General features: G+C 40.2%; 1 protein-coding gene across 1 annotated transcript in view; it reads right to left on the bottom strand.

Annotated features, from left to right (window-relative positions):
* Window positions 1-21,398, bottom strand: part of dscamb (Down syndrome cell adhesion molecule b) — a 182,564-nt gene that overhangs the window by 60,043 nt on the left and 101,123 nt on the right. Inside the window, exons 4-7 of the mRNA XM_036555898.1 lie at window positions 4,931-5,077; window positions 3,504-3,782; window positions 3,102-3,377; window positions 315-611 (exon numbers count right to left, since the gene is read on the bottom strand). Coding sequence (XP_036411791.1) covers window positions 315-611; window positions 3,102-3,377; window positions 3,504-3,782; window positions 4,931-5,077 — 999 coding nt within the window. The remainder of the gene's footprint in view (window positions 1-314; window positions 612-3,101; window positions 3,378-3,503; window positions 3,783-4,930; window positions 5,078-21,398) is intronic.

The raw sequence follows: 21,398 nt of genomic DNA, 5'->3' as shown, positions 1-21,398 counted from the left end.
TCCAGATGTTAATTTTATTAAAACCTCTTTCTGGATGGTCTACAGCTTTCTCCTACAGGAGATTGTAATCGGCTACAGCATTTTATAAACGTATTTGTAACCAAACAAATTGTTTATTATATTTTATGTTACTGAAAACATTAATAAACTTTTGAACAGTGGAACACATGAAAAAGGAAACTCTTCCAGGAGGATGAAACTGGGGACAAACTTGGTAAATCATCTCTTCAACAGAAAAAGAACAAAATAAAGGTGAGCATGTTGAGTAATTAATATTGTTTAATTGGTTTTGGAGGAGCTGATCTGACAAGCACCTCTTACGTTTATTCGCGCCTGGTAGGAGACCGATCCGGCCGAGTTGTTGCAGGTGCAGCGGTACACGCCCCCGTCGGTGACCTGGGTGTGGGACACGTTCAGGTAGCTCAGCACGTGGCCCTCGGTCGTGATGACGCGGTCCATGCGATGGTGGCTGTCCTTGATGACCGGGTCGTCGTCCAGCGTCCAGGTAACAGTGGGCAGGGGTGTTCCTTTCACATGACAAACCAGCGAGATGGGCTCGTTTGGACTGACCACCTTCTCACTGAACGCCGACAGGATCTTCGGCGTGCCGTCTGTGGAGCAGAGAGGAAGAAGAACAGAGGAAGCTTTTAGATACATTTGATCCATACAGTCTATACATATATATCATATATAGACTGAGAGTGTATATATCATATATATCATATATGCAGTCAGTGAGTGTATATGAAATGTAAACATATATAGTCAAAATGCATTTGTGTATATGTATACATACATATGTGTGTGTATATATATATATATATATATATATATATATATATATATATATATATATATATATATATATATATATACTGTCAATAAGTGTCTACATCATATATATATATATATCATACACAGTCAATGAATGTACGTATCGTATATATCATATTTACAGTCAGGGAGCGTATATATCATTTATATCATATACAGCTGATGAGTATATACAGACACACACACACACACATATGTATACACACATTTATATATAGTGCAGTATAATTCTATAATTCTCTTACTGGCTATAAGAAATTCTATATAAGACACAAGTGTAGAGCGCAGCTCTCAGGAAGCTCATTAACTTTATTAATGATATGCTATTCGCTTTATTAATGCTAGCTTATATTTTTTTAATGGAGTCTTTTAAAGTCTTCCAAGTTCATCTTTTTCTAATAAAGCAGTTTTAAACCCTTGAATTGTTTTATTCATGACAATATTAAATATTTTTCTTTGGAATGTTCACATGTAGAAACTGTTAAAATCCCAAATTCCTAAAACATAGTAAGGTGTGTCGAGTCTTCTCTCCTAAAATATAAACACTGAAAACAAAACAAAGCAAACTGTGTCACAATGTTCACTCACAGACTAACATGTTCAGCTTTACATATAAATATCCACATGTAAACATTTACGCATGCATTCATAAATATTCATTAACAGTGAATAAACAAGAACATTTTCAGAGCTTTGGTTAAATGTTTGTTTCTTATGATTGAAGAAAACAGTCAAAACAGTGAAACAGCAGATTTTCCTCAGAAACGCTGGAAAAGGAACCACGAGCAGCGAAACAATGCTAGAAACAGTCTGTCCTTCAAATTCAGCAATTCACTGACCTCCTTCTCTCTCTCTCTCTCTCTCTCTCTCACTATCTCCCTCTGTCTCTCTTTCACTCACTTTCTCTGTCTCTCTATCTCTCTCTCACTCACTCTCACTCTCTCTCAGTCGCTCTTCTCTTTCTCTCACTCACTCTCAATCTCTCTCTTGCTCTTTCTCTCTCACTATCTCTCTCTCTCGCTTTCACTATCTCTCTCTCTCGCTCTCTCTATCTCTCTTTCTCACTTTCTCTCTCTCTCTCTCACTCACTCTCTCTGTTCTCTCTATTTGTCTCTTTCTCTCTCTCTCTCTCTTTCTTTCTTTGCTGCTCTGATCATCCAGACTTGCTTCACATCATTACTGATGATCAATATCTCTTTATACTGTTCTGTGGCGATAGGAGACAGTTGCCCCAGCAACCAGGCTCAGGTAGAGACCAGCTGAAGGTCTGAGGGCAGCGTTGACTCCAACTTAAAGCGATAGTTCAACAATAAATCACATTTACACAAGTTCCACCAGTTTAACCCAAATGAAGTCAATCAGTGCACAACAGCAGCGAGCACCCTGATCAATATCACTACAGTAGAAACCAGGGGTCGCCATGACTACAACACAAATATAGGCCTTTTATTTACTATCCAAAATCACCAGTGAACCTACACAAGCCTTCTGAGTTTAAACTCCTCCCAGTACAACTGAAAACCCCCTACCAGTACAACCAAGACCCCTCCCAGTACAACTGAACCCCCTCCTAGTACAACCTAAACCCCTCCCAGTACAACTGAAACCCCTCCTAATACAACCTAAACCCCTCCCAGTACAACTGACACTAATCCCAGCACAACCAAAACTCCTCCCAGTACAACTGAAACTCCTCTAAGTGCACCTGAAACTCCTCCCCTTGCAGTGCATCACTGGTCATGTGATCTGTGTCTGTGAGGAAGATAATCACAGAGGACGAAACAAAATGCTTACTAGCAATATGGATAGACACAACTGTGCAAAACAAACTGCAGACAACTTACAGGAACCGTGCAAAATTCAAACAAATATCTAAACAGCTCCCGGAGAATGGCTTCCAAAGAACATGGCGGCATTGCAAAGTGAGCATGAGGAACCTGAAACTAACATATACAAAATGTAAGGACAACACAGTAAAAGTACTCAGGCAACCTTCGTTAGCACAGCACAGGATAAGGCTGAAGTCGAAACCCTGAGAACATAATGATGAGGAATAAAACAAAATCCTTATTCTGTCCCACAAAAGCAATTCGATTTCAGTCCGACTCACCGGAGATGCATTTGTCTGCCAGGTGTGGCTAAAATTGTATCAGGATACAATCCAGATACTAGCCACATGAAGTGACCAGGTGTAAGCGGGGGTCAAAGTGTCTACATCCAGATTTGAATAAAATAACAACATCGTCATGCACAGTGGCTGGACTGACCTTCCAAGGTGACCTGCACAAAGTCCTGGGTGGACATCTTGCCGTTACGAGCGAAACACTGGTAGGCCCCTCCGTCGCTCTTAGCCATGCCCTCCATCACCAGGTTCTCGTGGTTGATGCCGGTGATACGGACGTTGGGGCCAGACAGGATCCTCTCGCCGTTTCTGTACCAGGTGATGTCGTATTCGTCAGAGCCGGTGACGCTGCAGAACAGAGATACCTGACTGCCCACGCTGCCCCGCACCTTACGAGGACTGACCACCGCCTTCAAGTGCTCTGGAGAAGAACACCAACACAAAGAGGAGCACAACGTGAGAATGAGATAACATACAAAAGCGTTCCGGATAAGTACCGTAACAGTTCGGATATACAGTTCTTCCAGTGATTTCAGCAGAGACTCACGTTTGACCACCAGTCGTCCCACCACCTTGGCATTTCCAAAGCTGTTCCACACTTCACAGACGTAGTTTCCTCCGTCGCTGGGCCGTGTGGCTTCAATCAGGAGGCCGGAGACGCTTTGGTGGAAGCGACTGTCTGACTCCAGCGGGCTGTTGTCCTTTAGCCAACGGTAACGGGGTGGCGGGTGACCGGACGCTTTACAGGGCAGCTCCACCCGACGACCCACCATGACCTCCTTTTGCTCAAAGCCATCCAGAATCACCGGTGCAGAGTCCACAGGTTCTGACAGACAGATAGAGATAGTAGGATTTACTGGGTTCAGGGATTTGTTTGACGGGCGAGATTTGTCCGATGGGCAGGGTTCAGCATATGGGCGGGATTTGTTTGATGGGCAGGGTTCAGAAAATGGGCAGGGTTTGTCTGATGGGCGGGGGTTCAGCTAATGTTTGGGATTTGTATGATGGGTGAGGTTGGGCGATGGGTGATGGGTGGTATTTATCTGATGGGCGGGATTTGTCTGATGAGCAGTGTTCAGCTAATGTTTGGGATTTGTCTGATGGGTGGAATTTGTTTGATGGGCAGGGTTCAGTTGATGGGCGGGATTTGTCTGATGGGCGGTGGTCTGTTGCTGGGAGGGGTTTGTTTGATGGGCGGGATTTGTTTGATGGGCAGGGTTCAGCAAATGGGCAGGATCTGTCTGATGGGTGGGGGTTCAGCTAATGTTTGGAATTTGTCTGATAGGTGGAATTTGTTTGATGGGCAGGGTTCAGTTGATGGGCGGGATTTTGTTTGATGGGCAGGATTTGTCTGATGGATGGGGATCAGTTGATGGGCGGGATTTGTCTGATGGGTAGTATTCGTCTGAGGGGCAGGGTTCAGCATATGGGCGGGGTTTGTCTGATGGGCGGGGTTCAGTGAATGTTTGGGATTTGTCTGATGGGCAGGGTTCAACTGATGCGTGGAATTTGTCACACTCTAGTGGCTAAACAGGGTAAATCTTGTCTGATTCCATTAAGCATGTTTCTCTACAGCCTTTCATTAAAAAACCCTGAATTAGCTTTTTTCAGCCTTTAATTTCTGTCATTTTTCTGTAATCACTTGAAACAAACTCCAGTGATGAATGACATGACTGTAAACTGTGAATTACTTTTCTTATTTTAGATCAGTTCTCTTTATAGCGCAGTCATCACATGCTATCCTCATGCTAAAGGGTATTTTGGATGCAGTACTGTTATGTAATGTTTTGTCTTCAAATTTATCAGTTCGTATTACTGTAAAGGAAGTGAGAGACTGTCAGCTGAGGAATGAAAGGTTTTCAATTACAATATAAAGTGAGTGAAGGTGGATGTTGTTGTTAATGCTGATAAATCCACAGAACCTCAATATCAAACGATAATATTGGCCGACTGACATATCGTTCTGACTCTTACCTGATAAGAGTAATCGGGCACTGTTGCTTTGTCTGGTCTCTCCGGTGTAGCGATGGCGTGTGGTGCAGCGGTAGATGTTCACTGCATCCTCCGACTGCACGTCCAGAATATACAAGGCCCCTGTGGATGTAATGAGATATCTTGATCCTATTAGAGAGAGAGAGAGAGAGAGGGAGAGAGAGAGTCAGTGAAAATGCTCATCAGTATCTTTGCTGTTACAGAGTAAACACCCAGCCTGTATGTGAAGGACCATCGTCTGTTCTTCACAGAGAAATCTCATAGAAAAGCACACAATATGTGAAATATGTATTTTCTTCTCTTTCATCAGATAAAAGGATCTTCTCGCTGTGTCTCTTTGAAGGTGCAGGCTCACCTCGGGGGGGGAGGAGCCCTGAACTACTGAACGTGACTCGTGTTACTGCTGAGCTGATGTTTGGGCTCTCACCTTCAGACTAAAGAAGAACTCCAAAACCAGCAGAATAAACTGTCCCATAAAAAAACTTTTTTAGTCAGTTTTCATTTGTTTATTTTTGGATCATTTAAAAATCTTTTTTACCATGTGAACATTAAATAAAGAGTGGAGCAACAGAAATGCTGAAAACAATGGCTGACTTTTTTCTTTAAAAAATACAATTTTCTTATATTTTTTCCCCACAAAAACATTACAATTCATGTTTACATGACCATTTTCCAGCCTCTCTTTATTTGTTAGGATTAAACAAGCTGTGCCTTTAAGACAGATACATGTAAATGAGCTCTGTTCTGATTGGCTGTCCTTATTCAACAAGCAGTCCAGGCTGAAACACTCCTTATAACTTATATAAATTGCTGTAGGTCATATATGTAAATATGTTGGCTTTTGTGACATCACAAAAGCAGTGAATTTAAAATGGGCTGTTTTTGAAGCTTAATCTCCATAAATGGACTGTATGGACCGCACATACAGTAAATTAGATGTGAATTCTTTGACTAATTCCATATACTCCATATTAATGCTTCACGATGAATGGATCAATGGAAGCAGTGTAAAAAGCTGAGAATGTTTTTTTTTTTCCTTCTCATGCACGTTAGCATTTCTGAGCTACGAGGTTTTGTCACAGCGACAAATCACCCCTCGGTTCATCGTCCAGTCATTTGACTAATTCAGCGCATTGCTGTGAGTGTCCTGCGTCGTCTCTGGCCGCAGAGACTACATCAACGCCGAAATCGATCTAAAAGTGTCCAGATGTGGGTGCGATCGGGCTTCCAGATGCAGCCAGTGGCTCACAGGGTTTGAGGGTGAAGCAGTACGAGGGAGGAGAAATGGGAGTCTGCAGCTATTGTAAGCAATGACCTAGTTAGAAATAGGAGCCCGGGATTTGATATCCTGAGGGGGTTTGGGCTCCTCGTTTAAATGCAGTTGTGCAAGACCCCCTCTACCAGCAGTGGGGAAAGGGAGGGGGGAATGGGGGGGGTGCAAAGCGTACGTGTATATGAGATATTTTTAAAAAAAGCAAAGGAGAATCAATACAAGCAGAAAAATAAATAAATAAAAGATTAGCTTTGAACACATAGTCAGTTTAAAGCTTTAACTGGTCATATAGAACCTGCATGCTGTTTGAAAAAGGTTCTTCACACAAAAATAACAAGGTTAAAGAACGATTCCACCAAAATGTTTGATCATACTTTGCTGGAAGGCTACCAGGCATTGAACAGTGTGTTTATGTTCACTTACAGAAGATGGTTAGATAGAACCATGAATTGATTAAATTGTTCTTTGCACTGTGAAAGGTTCTTCAGATCGATGAAAAATGTGCTGTGGATGGTTCTATATAGAACTGTTTTGAAAAGGGTTCTGTATAGCACTAAAAAGGATTCTTCTATTGTTACACGCTTGTCATTGAAACAATAGAAGAACTCCATCAATTCTCCAATTCTTCAACGCTTTCACAGTGTAAAGAACCCTTCAAATGTGCAAAAGGTTCTTCTGAGTGTTCATGGTTCTATATAGAACCATTTTCTTTACTAAGGAGCCCTCGAAGAACCATCATTTTCAAGTGTGTACATTAACACACTATTCAATGCTTAATAACCTTCCAACAAAGTACTATCAAAGATTCTGATGGAACGGTTCTTAACCTTTTCATTTTTGTGTGAAGAACCTTTTTTAAGTGTACTTGAGTATTTATTGAAATTATTCATAAAGAAATCTGGTTACATTAGCTTCAAAGTTAAGAATGTTCTTCTGTGAAGTTTCTGTTTTGGAGATTTGAGGTTTTGTTCTTACAGTAATTATTTGGAGGATGAGCTTTTTGCATTTATAACACTGTTATACAGCATCACTCCTGAGTAACAGAGTAACGGGCAGATCTTTAAAAACTTTACTGTAAGTGGGAACCAAAAGGTGGTTCTGTGACTTCACTCTAAAGAAGTGAAGCAGGTCTAGGCTGAACCAGCGGCCGAGTGGCTGTTACAGGAGCTCACTGTCGTGGTCCTACGCTGCACGTGGGGAGATCTAGGCTGGTTAGCGTGTTTGCAGCTAATCAATGTTAAATCCCGGAGGCAGACGGGCGGTTCTGCAGGGGATGAAAGGTCTTATCAGGGCTGATTAGGGTCAGCGTACCTGCATGACCTCAGCCTAAGGGCTCTCCACCAGCTGACTGCACCACGCTGCCTTTACGGAGTTTCAGAGCTACAAGATGATCACTTATTAAGCAAAGTTAGAAAATCTCTAAAATAATTTAGTTAAGCATTTAGTTAAGCCTCTAAAATGGTCATGGATTTAACAGTATGATGGTGCATATAGAAAATAGCTTAAAGGACCCACGTCCTACATTTTTCTTATATATATTTATCAAAATCAGTAATAATTAATTTTACAACCTCCCTTTATCCGTTACAATTAAACAGGCTGGTGCTTTTAGATCAACATATGAAAATGAGCTCTAGGTGGAGCTAAATTGCTGTAGGCTGAATGGGTGGAGCTAAACTGCTGTAGGCTGAATAGGTGGGGCTAAACTGCTGAAGGCTGAATAGGTGGGGCTAAACTGCTGTAGGTTGAATGGGTGGAGCTAAACTGCTGTAGGCTAAATAGGTGGGGCTAAACTGCTGTAGGCTGAATGGGCGGGGCTAAACTGCTGTAGGCAGTGTATATGTTTGTAAATAATTGTTTTCTCTCTTTATTAATTGTCATAAATGAAGCAGCAGTGCACATTTTCAGATTTACTTAATCTTCTTCGTCACACATTCAGCTCTAGTTTATAAAACAATATGTGCTCAAATTAAGCAGTTAAGTTTCTAATCTTTCATATATTCTGTTTTCTCATCATTTAAAGATGGAGTTTATTGATATTTTGTCTGTGCAGTGTTGAGTCTGAGTTTCTTTTTCATTACATCATTTAACTTTGATGCAAACCACTTAAAAAACACTCAGCTGCGTTAACGAGGCTTTCATATTTAAAATGTATGACGTGCAACATTAATTAATCATCTCCTCTGATCTCCTCTAAACCAGCCAGCTGCACATTTTGTTACCCTGTTAAAAATTTTAATATTTACTCATTTGTTTTTGCCAAGCCATCTCATTTGAGCCTCCCAACACAAAATGACATTATCTGACAGTCAAGTTTAAGTAAGTTAAAATACTAAAATACTAAATAAAATAAAAACTAATCCACAAATTCAAACTGATTATTTACTTAAAATATGATCATAATATATATGACCATCTTTTACAGAAAATGAATCAACATGAAGACAAAGCAGCAGGAATAATACAAAAACATATATGTATTTCTTTTATTTAAAGCATTAAAAAATCCAAAAAACAAAAGGTCGCACTGTAAAAATTCAGATCAGATCAATCAAAAAAATGACTATGTAGTAGCAAATAATCAATCTTTTTTTTTTTTCATCTCAAAAAAATACATTGATTGAAAGAATCGTTTATTCAAAGTATTTATTTAGGTTGAATAAACTAGTTAATTTATTTATTACCACATGAAGTAATTTTTTAGGTTGAACTGAATAGCATAATTTAAAAATTAAAACTAATAAAACTATTAGAACTAATAAAATTAATAAAACTATTAGTACTATCAACACTAAACCTATTACTATACAATATATATATATATATATATATATATATATATATATATATACATATATAATATTGGGTCACAGATATTTTTGCTGTTGATTATTGATCAGTATTGCACTGATTCTTATTTTTATACAGTCGCTCGTTCAGTAAACTCAGACTGAATCAGAGGGAATCTGACTGCAGGTGTTTAGTACAAGTGCACAGGTTAGAGAGAGAGAGAGAGAGAGAGAGAGAGAGAGAGAGAGAGAGCAAGAGAGAGAGACAAAGAGAGAACAGAGAGAGAAAGAGAGAGAGAGAGAGAGAGGCATCCTGACCCAATTACAGTGCCAGCTAAATTGGAGCAATTAGCACATTTATATCAAATATGTCCAATTAGTGAACTGTGTTCCCTCAACTGTCTAAACAAGCGAGAGGAAATCTGCCGTCTCCACTGAGAGACGCTCGCTACACTGAACCCAGCAGAGCTCTGAGTACCTGCTGCTCCTCATCTCACACCTTTACGCAGATTTAGAGCCCTCCACAAGACCAGTCTTCCACGAGTCCAGAGTCCTTCACAAGTCTAGAGTCCTCCACAAGACCAGCGTCCCCCACATGACCAGACTCCTTCACAAGACCAGAGTCCTCCACAAGACCAGAGTCCCCCACATGACCAGAGTCCTTCACAAGTCCAGAGTCCTTCACAAGACCAGAGTCCTATACAAGACCAGAGTCCTATACAACACCAGAGTCCTCCACAAGACCAGAGTCATTCACAAGACCAGAGTCCTATACAAGACCAGAGTCCTCCACAAGACCAGAGTCCTCCACAAGACCAGAGTCCTCCACAAGACCAGAGTCCCCCACATGACCAGAGTCCTTCACAAGTCCAGAGTCCTTCACAAGACCAGAGTCCTTCACAAGACCAGAGTCCTATACAACACCAGAGTCCCCCACAAGACCAGAGTCCCCTACGTGACCAGAGCCCTTCACAAGACCAGAGTCCTTCACAAGACCAGAGTCCTATACAACACCAGAGTCCTCCACAAGTCCAGAGTCCTTCACAAGACCAGAGTCCTCCACAAGACCAGAGTCCCCCACATGACCAGAGTCCTTCACAAGTCCAGAGTCCTTCACAAGACCAGAGTCCTTCACAAGTCCAGAGTCCTATACAACACCAGAGTCCTATACAAGACCAGAGTCCCCCACAAATGGGCAGTGTCAAACAGTACTCAGTAAAAGTACTGATATTCTAAAAACATATTAAATCACTGACTGGGTAAAAGTAAAAGTACCTTCAAATAAAACCACTTCAGTAAAAGTACAAAAGTGTCAGAAAAACTTCAGTACTGAATAACGTATAGAACCACAGTGGAACTTCTTAGAACATCCAGCATCTCTCAGCACAGGAGCTGCAGACTGTACAGCTCTATTTTCTCTTTTTTGGATTATTTTGGTCTAAAATAAAACGCTGAAGCTCCAAAGTCAGAGACGTGACCAATCACAGAGCAGCAGCACAACAACAAACAGAATGAAATAAATGAATGAGTAAATATGAAAAGCTAAAATGTGCTCTCTTAAAAAAGACAGTTCTTCAAGGGTTCTTTAGTAAAGAAAGGGGTTCTATATAGCACCCAAAAGGGATCTATTGTATACATGCTTGACATTTTAACAACAGCAGAACCTCTTATTGGTGCTACAATAGCAGAACCCTTTCATGATGCAAAAATGCTTTATGTAAGTGGTTCTTTTAGTGTTTATGGTTCTATACAGAACCATTTTTTTACTAAAGAACCCTTGCAGAATCATCTTTTTTTAAGGGTGTAGAATGGAAAGGGCGACTCACCAGATTCAGGAAAAGAGTTCCTTGAGGGTTCTTTAGTAACATGGTTCTATATAGAACCATGAACATTAAATGGTTATTGAATGGTTCTTAAGACTGATGGAGAATGTGCTGTATATGATTATATATAGTACCAAAAAGGGTTCTGCTATTGTCCACAAGCTTGACATTGTAACAATAGCAGAACGCTTTTCGGTGCTATATAGAACCCTATTCAAAAAGCTTCTATACAGAACCATACACAACACACTCTCCATCAGTCTGAAGAATGATTTCCCAATGCAAAGAACCATTTAAGCATGCACATGGTTCTTTCAGTGTTCACTGTTCTATACAGAGCCACTGTCTTTACCAAAGAACCATTGGACCATTGGAGAACCATCTTGTTTAAAAGTGCACTACTACTGCTATTATTATTAGTTTTTATTATTATATTTAAGTTCACCACATTAGGGAAAATGTTAGATGGAGAACTTTAGTACTTAAAATTTGTACTTTCTCAGGTGGTCTATTCTGGTCCAGAATAAACGTGTGGTGAGGACAGTGAGATGCTGAGTGATCCGTGTGCGCACAGGGCCTGACAGTGGACAACAGCGGCTGAGGGTTTAATAGGGTCTGCTGCAGTAATTACACTGACACAATTCGATCAGCTCAGCCTGAGTATCTGCATCTGAGGCTGATTGAGGAGGAAATTAACACTGATGTAATAAGTACCATTTGTCACTATTAGAGTGACGTGTTGACAGGGGCCGGAGTTGTCATGGCAACAGGGGTGCTGTCATGGCAACAGGGGTGCTGCCCCCCCCCCCGGCAGCACCCCTAAATAACATGGCACACACACCAATGCACCAATCACTTATACAGTAAAACAAGGAGGACGTGGACGGAGACCTGTCTGTTCAAGCCCTCAGAGTCTCAGTGTACAGTGCAGCATGGCGTGGATGTACGAGTCAGTGACAGACCAGGTCTTCAAAAATGACAATTTTCAACAGTCATATTAAAAAGGACATGATGTTTGTTCTTATATCTGCATACATATTTGCATTTACATCTGCGCATTTAATATCTTAAATATATTGAATGTTACCAGAGCTTTAATTGCCTGTATCAGTTATTAAACTGTGCGGTCTGGTTGCTCCATCTGACTGACTGGTTGCCCCACCTGACTTTTCAGACTAATTTCAAATTAAACAGGCATCTACTTAGACACCCGTAGAAACATTTGTCCTTCAACTTAAGTTTATGCTGACATTTTTTTTTCAAATAAATAAAGATCATAATTATAAAATCATGGTTCTTTTAAGGTCAGAACACGTGACACGGTAAAATGAATCATTCTAACTGCGACTCAAACTTACTCACATGTTTACTAAATTTGTGACCTTGGCATTGCACCATGAAGCTCACTTCGGGTCTTCTGTATGATGCAATACCCTGGTCCTTTGTTTTCGGTTGTGCTGCCTGACATTTGAAGAAGTAAAAACTTGCAGACACAAGTTTGTCTTTGAATTCAGCACTTTTAAAGTTGCCTTATTTTGCAGTAAGTTTTCAAACATGAAATCATGCCAAATTTTTTTTTAGAATTAGAATTTTATAGCTAAATCATCTTTTTTGATAGTTTACTTCATCAACATACATATCTGGCCTGACATTTTTACACTTTTGGAGGCAAAAACAAACTAAAATGGATTTTTTATGGATGCATTGAAAATTGTTTCACTCATTTATATACAGCACTACTTTTTGAATTAAACTAAAGGCCACGCCCACTTTATCCCCTGGTTGTGATGTTGGCACTCTTCGACACTCAAACCTCTCAGGTGTTTAAACTACGTTTGGACCAAAGTAGCTTTAATATGAGCTTTAAACAACTGTTTGGAAAAGAAACTGTCCCTCAGCTCCTATCAGCTCCTGTTAGCTTCCATCAGCTCCCATCAGCTCCCCTCAGCTCCTGTCAGCTCTCCTCAGCTCCTCCCAGCTCCCATCAGCTCCTCTCAGCTATCATCAGCTCTTCTCAGCTCCTTCCAGCTCCCATTAGCTCCTCTCATTTTCCATCAACTCCTCCCAGACCCTCCCAGATTCTCCCAGCTCGACTCAGCTTCCATCAGGTCCTCTCAGCTCCCCTTAGCTTCCATCAGCTTTCCTTTAGCTCCCTTCAGCTCCCCTCAGCTTCCATCAGGTCCCATCAGGTCCTCTCAGCTTCTGTCAGCTCTCCTCAGCTCCTCTTAACTCCTCCCAGCTCCCATCAGCTCCTCTCAGCTTCCATCAACTCCTATCAGCTCCTTCCAGCTCCTCTCAGTTTCCATCAACTCCTCCCAGCTCCTCCCAGATTCTCCCGGCTCCACTCAGCTTCCATCAGGTCCTATCAGCTCCTGTCAGCTCTCCGCAGCTCCTATCAGCTCCCATCAGCTCCCCTTAGCTCCTCCCAGCTCTCATCAGCTCCTCTCAGCTATCATCAGCTCTTCTCAGCTCCTTCCAGCTCCCATTAGCTCCTCTCAGCTCCCATCAGCTTCCATCAACTCCTTCCAGCTCCTCTCAGTTTCCATCAACTCCTCCCAGCTCCTCCCAGATTCTCCCAGCTCCACTCAGCTTCCATCAGGTCCTATCAGCTCCTGTCAGCTCTCCTCAGCTCCTATCAGCTCCCATCAGCTCCCCTTAGCTTCCCTTTAGCTCCCTTAAGCTCCCCTCAGCTCACCTCAGCTTCCATCAGCTCCCATCAGCTCCTCTCAGCTTCTATTAACTCCCATCAGCTCCTCTCAACTCCTCTGAGCTTTCATCAGCTTTTCTCAGCTCCTTTCAGATTTCATTAGCTCCTCTCAGCTCCTCTCAGATCCCATCAGCTCCTACCAGCTTTCATCAGCCCCTCTCAGCTCCTCTTAGCTCCTCCCTGCTCTTCTCAGCTAGCCAACAAAACATCTGATGCTTCATATGTTCAGAGGAGACGGCGGTTGTTTGTAAAGAGGAATAAGAGCAGTGAGATTCCTGCTGTGTTCTGTAGCGCAGAGTGATGTGAAACTGTACGACGTGTGACATTAACTAAAGGTCAGAAGCAGAATCAGACATTAGCCTTAATCAGGCCGTCCTGCATTAAAACGTTCTAGCTAAATGTAACGACTACCATCCTTTAGTCTTTATATCTTTCTTTCTTTTTTAAAATCCGTGTAAGATTTCAGTTGTAATTCCAAATTTGCAGAGCGAACTTGCTAAATGCTAAAGAAATACTGAAGTGAACTTCTTTTCTCAACTATACCAACTATAGAACCACGAACACTCAAAGAATCATTTGCATGCTTAAATGGTTCTTTGCTTCGAGAAATCGTTCTTCAGATTGATGAAGGATGTGTTGTGTATGGTTCTATGTAGCACCAAAAAGGGTTCTTTTATCATTACAAGCTTGACATCATGACAATAACAGAACCCTTTCTGGTGCTACATAGAACCATATACAACACATTCTCCATCAATCTAAAGAACCGTTTCACCATGCAGAGAACCATTTTATCATGCAAGAGTTCTTTAAGTGTTTTTAAGAGTGTAAATCATTTCAGAAACACTAGGTGATTAGTTAGTATCACTGCTATTGAGTGCTAATGGGTTAGCATTACTGCTACTGAGTGCTAATTGGTTAGCATTACTGCTACTGAGTGCTAACTGGTTAGCATTACTGCTACTGATTGCTAATTGGTTAGCATTACTGCTACTGAGTGCTGTGGCCGATACAGCCTTAAAGGGGAACTCCACCAATTTTTCCAAATTTTGAACATCAGTGTGTGAGATCTGTGAGACCTGTTTTTTAATCCCCAAAGAACCTTCCAAGGGATGGTTCTTTAGAGAACCATTTTTGTAACTGATGTGTAAAGTTTCAAGAATCTCCACATAATGTAAACAGTTTAACTTGGTAAAAAACTGGTAAAGAAGCATTATGTGAAAGTTTTTTACACTCTTAAAATGTGACATCTCATTTACAAACATGGTATTAAAGAACCCTTGGAGAACAACTTTAGATGCAGCAGACTGAGATTAAAGATTGAATTCCACTGAATCTCCTAAATTCCCCCATAACTCAGACAGAGTGATTCAGAGTGGTTTCGTGTGAAATGGTTCAGATGTCTTTACAGTGGTGGTGATAGGAACCAGAGGTCACCATGACTACAACACAAATATAGACATTTTATTTACTATCCAAAACCACCAGTGAACCTACACAAGTCTTCTGAGTTTATATGGAGTGTTGATGATGGAAAATAGTGGAAAATCTGAAATGATACATTTTCTTTGGGGACTAATTTGCGTCACAGCACCCTGCATGTATCCCTCCACCATGAATGGATTCAAATGAATGCAATAAAATACATTTTAAGCCAAAACCTCCCGTAAAAAAATGTCTCAGTCATCAGGCAGTGAATTCATAACCATTTCATGTAATAACTTTCTGTGAGGGAGCTTTTAGAGGTGGACATCTAGTACCTATCACCACAACTGTGAACAATTCAGACAAACCCCTCTGAATGACATCTCAAGGATTGAATTATTCAGAAATCGTGAAAAATCAGTTCCCCTTTTTTGCTTATTCTAATGTTTGTTTTGTCTGATGCACCGACTGCCCAGATAAATAGTTTTAAACACTTTTCAGGGCTAAGACCTTTATATGCTATTTACAATGACAGTATATTAAAACAAAACAATGAAAAAATCAAAGCTGGTACAGATGGCATTGAAAAATAATGTGCATGTGTAGCTTAGCTCTGTAGTTTTATCTGTGTTGCCGGTATTTGCCACAAACCTAAAGGACAAATCATAATAAGTGAACAACAACCCTAAACATTCAAAACAAAGGCAGTTACACTATTAGTGTTTTATCTGTTCTACCCCTCTTTCTCTGTTCTTCAGTGTTGTATCTGTATCCCTCTCTCCCTCTCCCTCTCTCTCCCTCTCTCTCTGTAAGCGGTTCAGTGTTGCGGTGCTTTCGTTGGTAAAGGCCGCTGTTTGCTCAGCTCTGGTCGACGTGGCTGAACAATGCGTAATTTCAACCTCAATTTCCTCTCAAATGAATGGAAGCCCACCCCTGTGCCCACCCTGTGCACTACGCCTGCTTTTTAATTGGCCTGTGTTAGATTCAAGCCATTAAACCGCTGATGCTGACACGTCTGCAGAGCTCCGATTGGCCTTTTCTCCCCGCTGCTCTCTTTCCTTTCTGCTCCTTCTCTCTCTCTCTCTCTTTCACAGTGCACTCCCTCATGAATATTCATGAGTTTAGGCTACCGTTTCAGAAGACAGCAGCATTTTTCATTCCCCTCCTCAAATCAGCCTGCGAAGCTGATAACATTCACATTTTAAACAGCAGTGTGACTGAGCGGCTTTAAAGAGCCAGTATCCTGCTTTTTTCATGTACTTTGTTTTTTCCCCTCTGAGCTCCACTTGTGATGTTTGTGTGGGTTTACATACCAAAATTGATCATTTTCCAGTTTGTTATTGTGCCTTTAGGACTGATATATGTAAATAAGCTCTGTTCTGATTGGCTAAGCCTCATTAAAATTGACCATTACAATGTGAATAGGTGGGGCTAAATTGTTGTAGGCTGAATGGGTGGGGTTAAACTGCTGTAGGCTGAATGGGTGGGGCTAAACTGATGTAGGCTGAATGGGTGGAGCTAAACTGCTGTAGGCTGAATGGGTGGGGCCAAACTGCAGTAGGCTGAATGGGTGGAGCTAAACTGCTGTAGGCTGAATAGGTGGAGCTAAACTGCTGTAGGCTGAATGGGTGGAGCTAAATTGTTGTAGGCTAAATGGGTGGAGTTAAACTGTTGTGGGATGAATGGGTGTGGCCAAATGTGCTGTAGGCTGAATGGGAGGGGCTAAACTGCGGTAGGCTGAATGGGTGGGGTTAAACTGTTGTAGGCTGAATGGGTGGACCTAAACTGTTGTAGGCTGAATAGGTGGGGCTAAACTGCTGTAGGCTGCATGGGTGGGGCTAAACTGATGTAGGCTGAATGGGTGGAGCTAAACTGTTGTAGGCTGAATGGGCGGGGCTAAACTGCTGTAGGATGAATGGGTTGGGCTAAACTGCTGTGGGCTGAATGGGTGGGGCTAAACTGCTGTAGGCTGAATGGGTGGGGCTAAACTGCTATAGGCTGAATAGGTGGGGCTAAACTGTTTTGTTGTAATGGCTGTATTTAAATATATAGATAATCATCTATCTTCGCCCCTAAGCGTAACGTAATTTTACGTATGCTTTTGCCTGACCACTCATTGTGCAGATAATGCTGGGACACATTTAGCTGAAATTTGCTCGCATTAAGAGAAGTGGCGACATCTAAGCAGAGCTACATATGGAAATATTACAAACAAAACTATGAAAGGCATAAGTGTAATATCACAACAAAGCACAGATCACCTTTATATGAGCAATAAACTCATATAAATCTTTTAGACTGCCAATAAACACCTGTTAACTTGTCTTTTTCATTCACACTATGTATATTTGAAATTTTAATTTAAAAAAAAATTGAATAGTAAACAAGTTAAAGTGTCCAAATCCTTAATGCATTTGATTATATGATTGGGTGCCGTACAGACACTTTTGGATAAAAATCCAATCAAATGTATGAGACATAAATACGACTCAGGAAGCTTTAGAGCAGCCAGTTGGGACTGTGTCAGTTTGCAAATACAGCTTCAACGGTGCTAAAGAGATTCACAAGCCTGTTTAATTGCACTAAATTATTGATCTTTTGCCACTGAACGCTGGTATCAGCATGTATTTGCTTCCTTTGCTTGGGGAAGAGTGCAGCAGTATCTGCCTCATGTTATGTCATATTAAAGCCATTCTGACACAATTTACATGACTGTAAAAACTGCAAAACATTCATCATCTGAGTACTTACAACAAACAACAAAGGGCCCAGAGTAGATACCTGGGGCACACCAACGTTAATGTATCTCTACTGCTGACAATTCATTACTAAGGTTGACCAGTTTAACTTGGCAGAACTTTATCCACAGCCTTGTTTTGTATTTTGCACCACTGTGTTTACTAAAGGCTCAACCGACAGACTACAACATAGAACATGCTAACTCATACAAAACATAGAACAGAACACAGAACATAGAACACCTGTTCTAGCTTCATGAAATCGGATGTCAGTCTCTTTTAGAGCTGATTTTAAAATTCTTTTAATGCTTTATAAATCTCTTAATGGATTAGCACCTGCACACATCTCTGACTTCCTGACAAAATATGTTCCACATCGAGCTTTACGATCATCGAGCGCTGCTTTACTGAATGTTGTCAGGATGAAGCACAGAAAGGCGGTGAAGCAGTGCATCCAAAATCTGGAACTCTTTACCAATTAATATTCATCAGGCATCATCTATAACCACCTTTAAACAGCAGCTGAAAATGTTTTCATACATTCATTTTACATTTTATTTCAAATCTTATTTTATTCACTCTGTTGTTCTTATTTTTCATTTGCATTCTGTGTTTATTTTATTCTATTTCCTTTATATTTTAATGTTTAGTTGTTCACATTTCTATTTATTTATTATTACCATTTTTATTAAACAAACACTGCTTTCAATTGTTTTTATTTTGCCATTTACTGTTTTAAATACATTATATTGATTTTATTTAATTTTAGCATGAAGCACTGAGCTGCATTTTTATACCTGAAAGGTGCTATATAATAAACTCATTTTATTATTATTGTTATTATTATTATTATTGTTACTGTTGTTGTTGTTTTTATATAAAGCATTAAATCTCTGTAGTACTGAAGTACTTTAATCTAAAAAAAATTATAAAACATACATTTAAGCATACTCCAGCCCTGACTCTCTGGTGGACTACACTTTCCAGAACCCTCTGGGAGAACACATGACTGATGAGGTCACAGCATTCCACCTATTAGAGATCTACCTCACCTGGCCACTGATTTGTCTCACCTGTTTCTTTCATCATGTAATCAGTTGAATAAGTATATAAGCCCAAGCTTTAGCTTAGCTCACAATGGCCTCTTTCACAGAGCTACTGCATGGTCTTTCCTGTGTATCTGGCTTATCTCTGTGTTTTTTGACTTTGCCTTTTTGCCCGCTCCCTATTTGGATACTGTTTGCCTGGACCTGATGTTTTTCTATTGTTGTATTTGGCTTGTTTTGGATATTCGCCTGTTTTTTGACCACGTACAAACCAGTAAAGCCTCATTTGGTTATGTAACCTTACACATCTGACTTGTTCTGTCTTGTTACAGCAGAAATGACAGTAAGAACAGATAGTGGCTCTGTGCCTCTGAACTCTAACAGATGATTGAGGTTACTGTAGGTTTATTTTAGGCCCTGAAGACGAGCAGTTCCGTGCAGACAGCTTGATCACTTGAATAACTGCGGGAATGATCACTTTTCCATGTTGTTAAAAACAGGTTTGACAAAACACTGGTACGTTATCGTTGCAGAGAGTCATGGTCTGATATATTAAACAAAAACTTCTGGTTCAAGTCCACAGATGAGTCAATGAAATAACTGCGAAGCAGCTGCAATAATTGAACTGTTATCTACAGGCTTCCTGTGTAATTCCCCAGACGTGCAGCAAGGTTATCACTGTTTATCTACAAATGACTTTGCTTTTCCACTCTGCTTCGTTTATGATTGAGGGCAAATATAAAGAGAAAACAAAAAAAACCTTTTGCTTTTCCAGGTTTCCTGATCACTTTCTTTCTTACCCTTTTACAGACCAGTTAGTCCAAGATTAGGCCACATTTTAGAAAAAGGCAACACATTTGGATGATAGAACAAAAGCAAAGGACACAGACATGAATAAATGGACCAGAAAATAAACAAAAGGAAGGAAAATATAAATTTGTGTTGCTCTGCACACTTAAAAATAAAGCAGGTCGAGTTTTGAGGCAGCAGCTTGTCGGTTCTTTTTTAATTACAAGGACTTATTATTCAATATTACTGCCTGTGGTATTTGATTGTAGAGCTGTGAAATGTACTGAATATTTACAAATGCATAAAAATGTATGTGTATATATTCACAATATATAATTTTGGAGACATAAAATTAGGCACCATCATGACTTTTTGCGATCTTAAAGAACATTTTATGCATATTTCATGTGTGCAGTTTCTTGTAGACCGTGGCAGTCAAACAACACCTTGTCTTGTAAGTATGAGCATGTAAAGCTTTATTAGCAGAACGAAAAACCAGAAAACAATGATATAATAAGTGGTCAAACGTCAGGAGAGCGGGTTTGAGTCCCCATTCAGGTAGGAATATGAGCAAGATATCTAACACATCAATCCACTGTATTTGACTACTATATTAAACTACTGTGGAGAAGAATATCTGCTATAAATGTAGATACACTGAAAGAGATTTGGAATAAAGATCTCAAATAGCTCCTCCTGGAGTGCAAAAGAAATACAATCCTATACCGTTTGTCAATATGTTTCTTTAAAGAAAAACATACTTTGATTATTTCTAAATGAACATGGTTCTTTACAGGACTAAATTGGTTCTACAGAACTGCTCAAAGAACTCTTTGTGGCACTGTTTTGGTGAGAGTGTTTAACTGTTGCCTTTATTAAAGAACCCTTGGAGAACAACATTAGATGCAGCAGACTGAGATTAAAGATTGAATTCCACTGAATCTCCTAAATCCCCCCCATAATTCAGTGTGTGAGATGTAAACAGTGATTCAGAGTGGTTTGGTGTGAAATGGTTCAGATGTCTTTACAGTGGTGCTGATAGGAACCAGGGGTCGTCTAGACTACAACACAGATATAGACATTTTATTTACTATCCAAAACCACCAGTGAACCTACACGAGTCTTCTGAGTTTATATGGAATGTTGATGATGGAAAATAGTGGAAAATCTGGAATAATAAGTTTTCTTTAGGGACTATTTTGTCTGCATTTATGCAATTATGTATCCCTCCACCACGAATGGATTTTAAGGCCAAAATCTTCTCAAAACTATCATAAAACAGTGTCTCAGACATCAGGCAGTGAATTCATAACCATTTCATGTAATAACGTTCTGTGAGGGAGCTTTTAAAGGTGGACATCTGGTTCCTATCACCAACACTGTGAACAATTCTGGCACAGTAAGTTTCTCTACGCTCTTAAAAAAGACGTTTCTTCAAGGGTCCCTTAGTAAAGGAAATGGTTCTATATAGAACCATTAACACTCAAAGAACCATTTGCATGCATAAATGTGTTTTTGCATGGTGAAATGGCTCTTCAGATTTATGGAGAATGTGTTCTACATGGTTCTATACAACACCAAAAAGGGTTCTGCTATTGTTACAATGTCAAGCTTCACAACAGACAAACCCTTTTTGGTGCTATATAGATCATATACATATACAGTATATTCTACATGCAAATGGTTCTTTGAGTGTTCATGGTTCTGTATAGAACAGTTGTCTTTACTAAAGGACCCTTGAAAAAACATCTTTTTTAAGAGTGCAGAATGGAGTATTTCACTCCAAACCACTCTGAATGACTTTGTTTACATCTTAACTATTTAATTATGCAAAAACTTCGGAAAAAAATTGGCGGAATT

Source organism: Colossoma macropomum, unplaced genomic scaffold, assembly GCF_904425465.1.
Source record: "Colossoma macropomum unplaced genomic scaffold, Colossoma_macropomum, whole genome shotgun sequence".
In the NCBI taxonomy this organism is placed as follows: Eukaryota; Metazoa; Chordata; class Actinopteri; order Characiformes; family Serrasalmidae; genus Colossoma; species Colossoma macropomum.
This window is presented reverse-complemented; position numbering and strand designations above follow the sequence as displayed.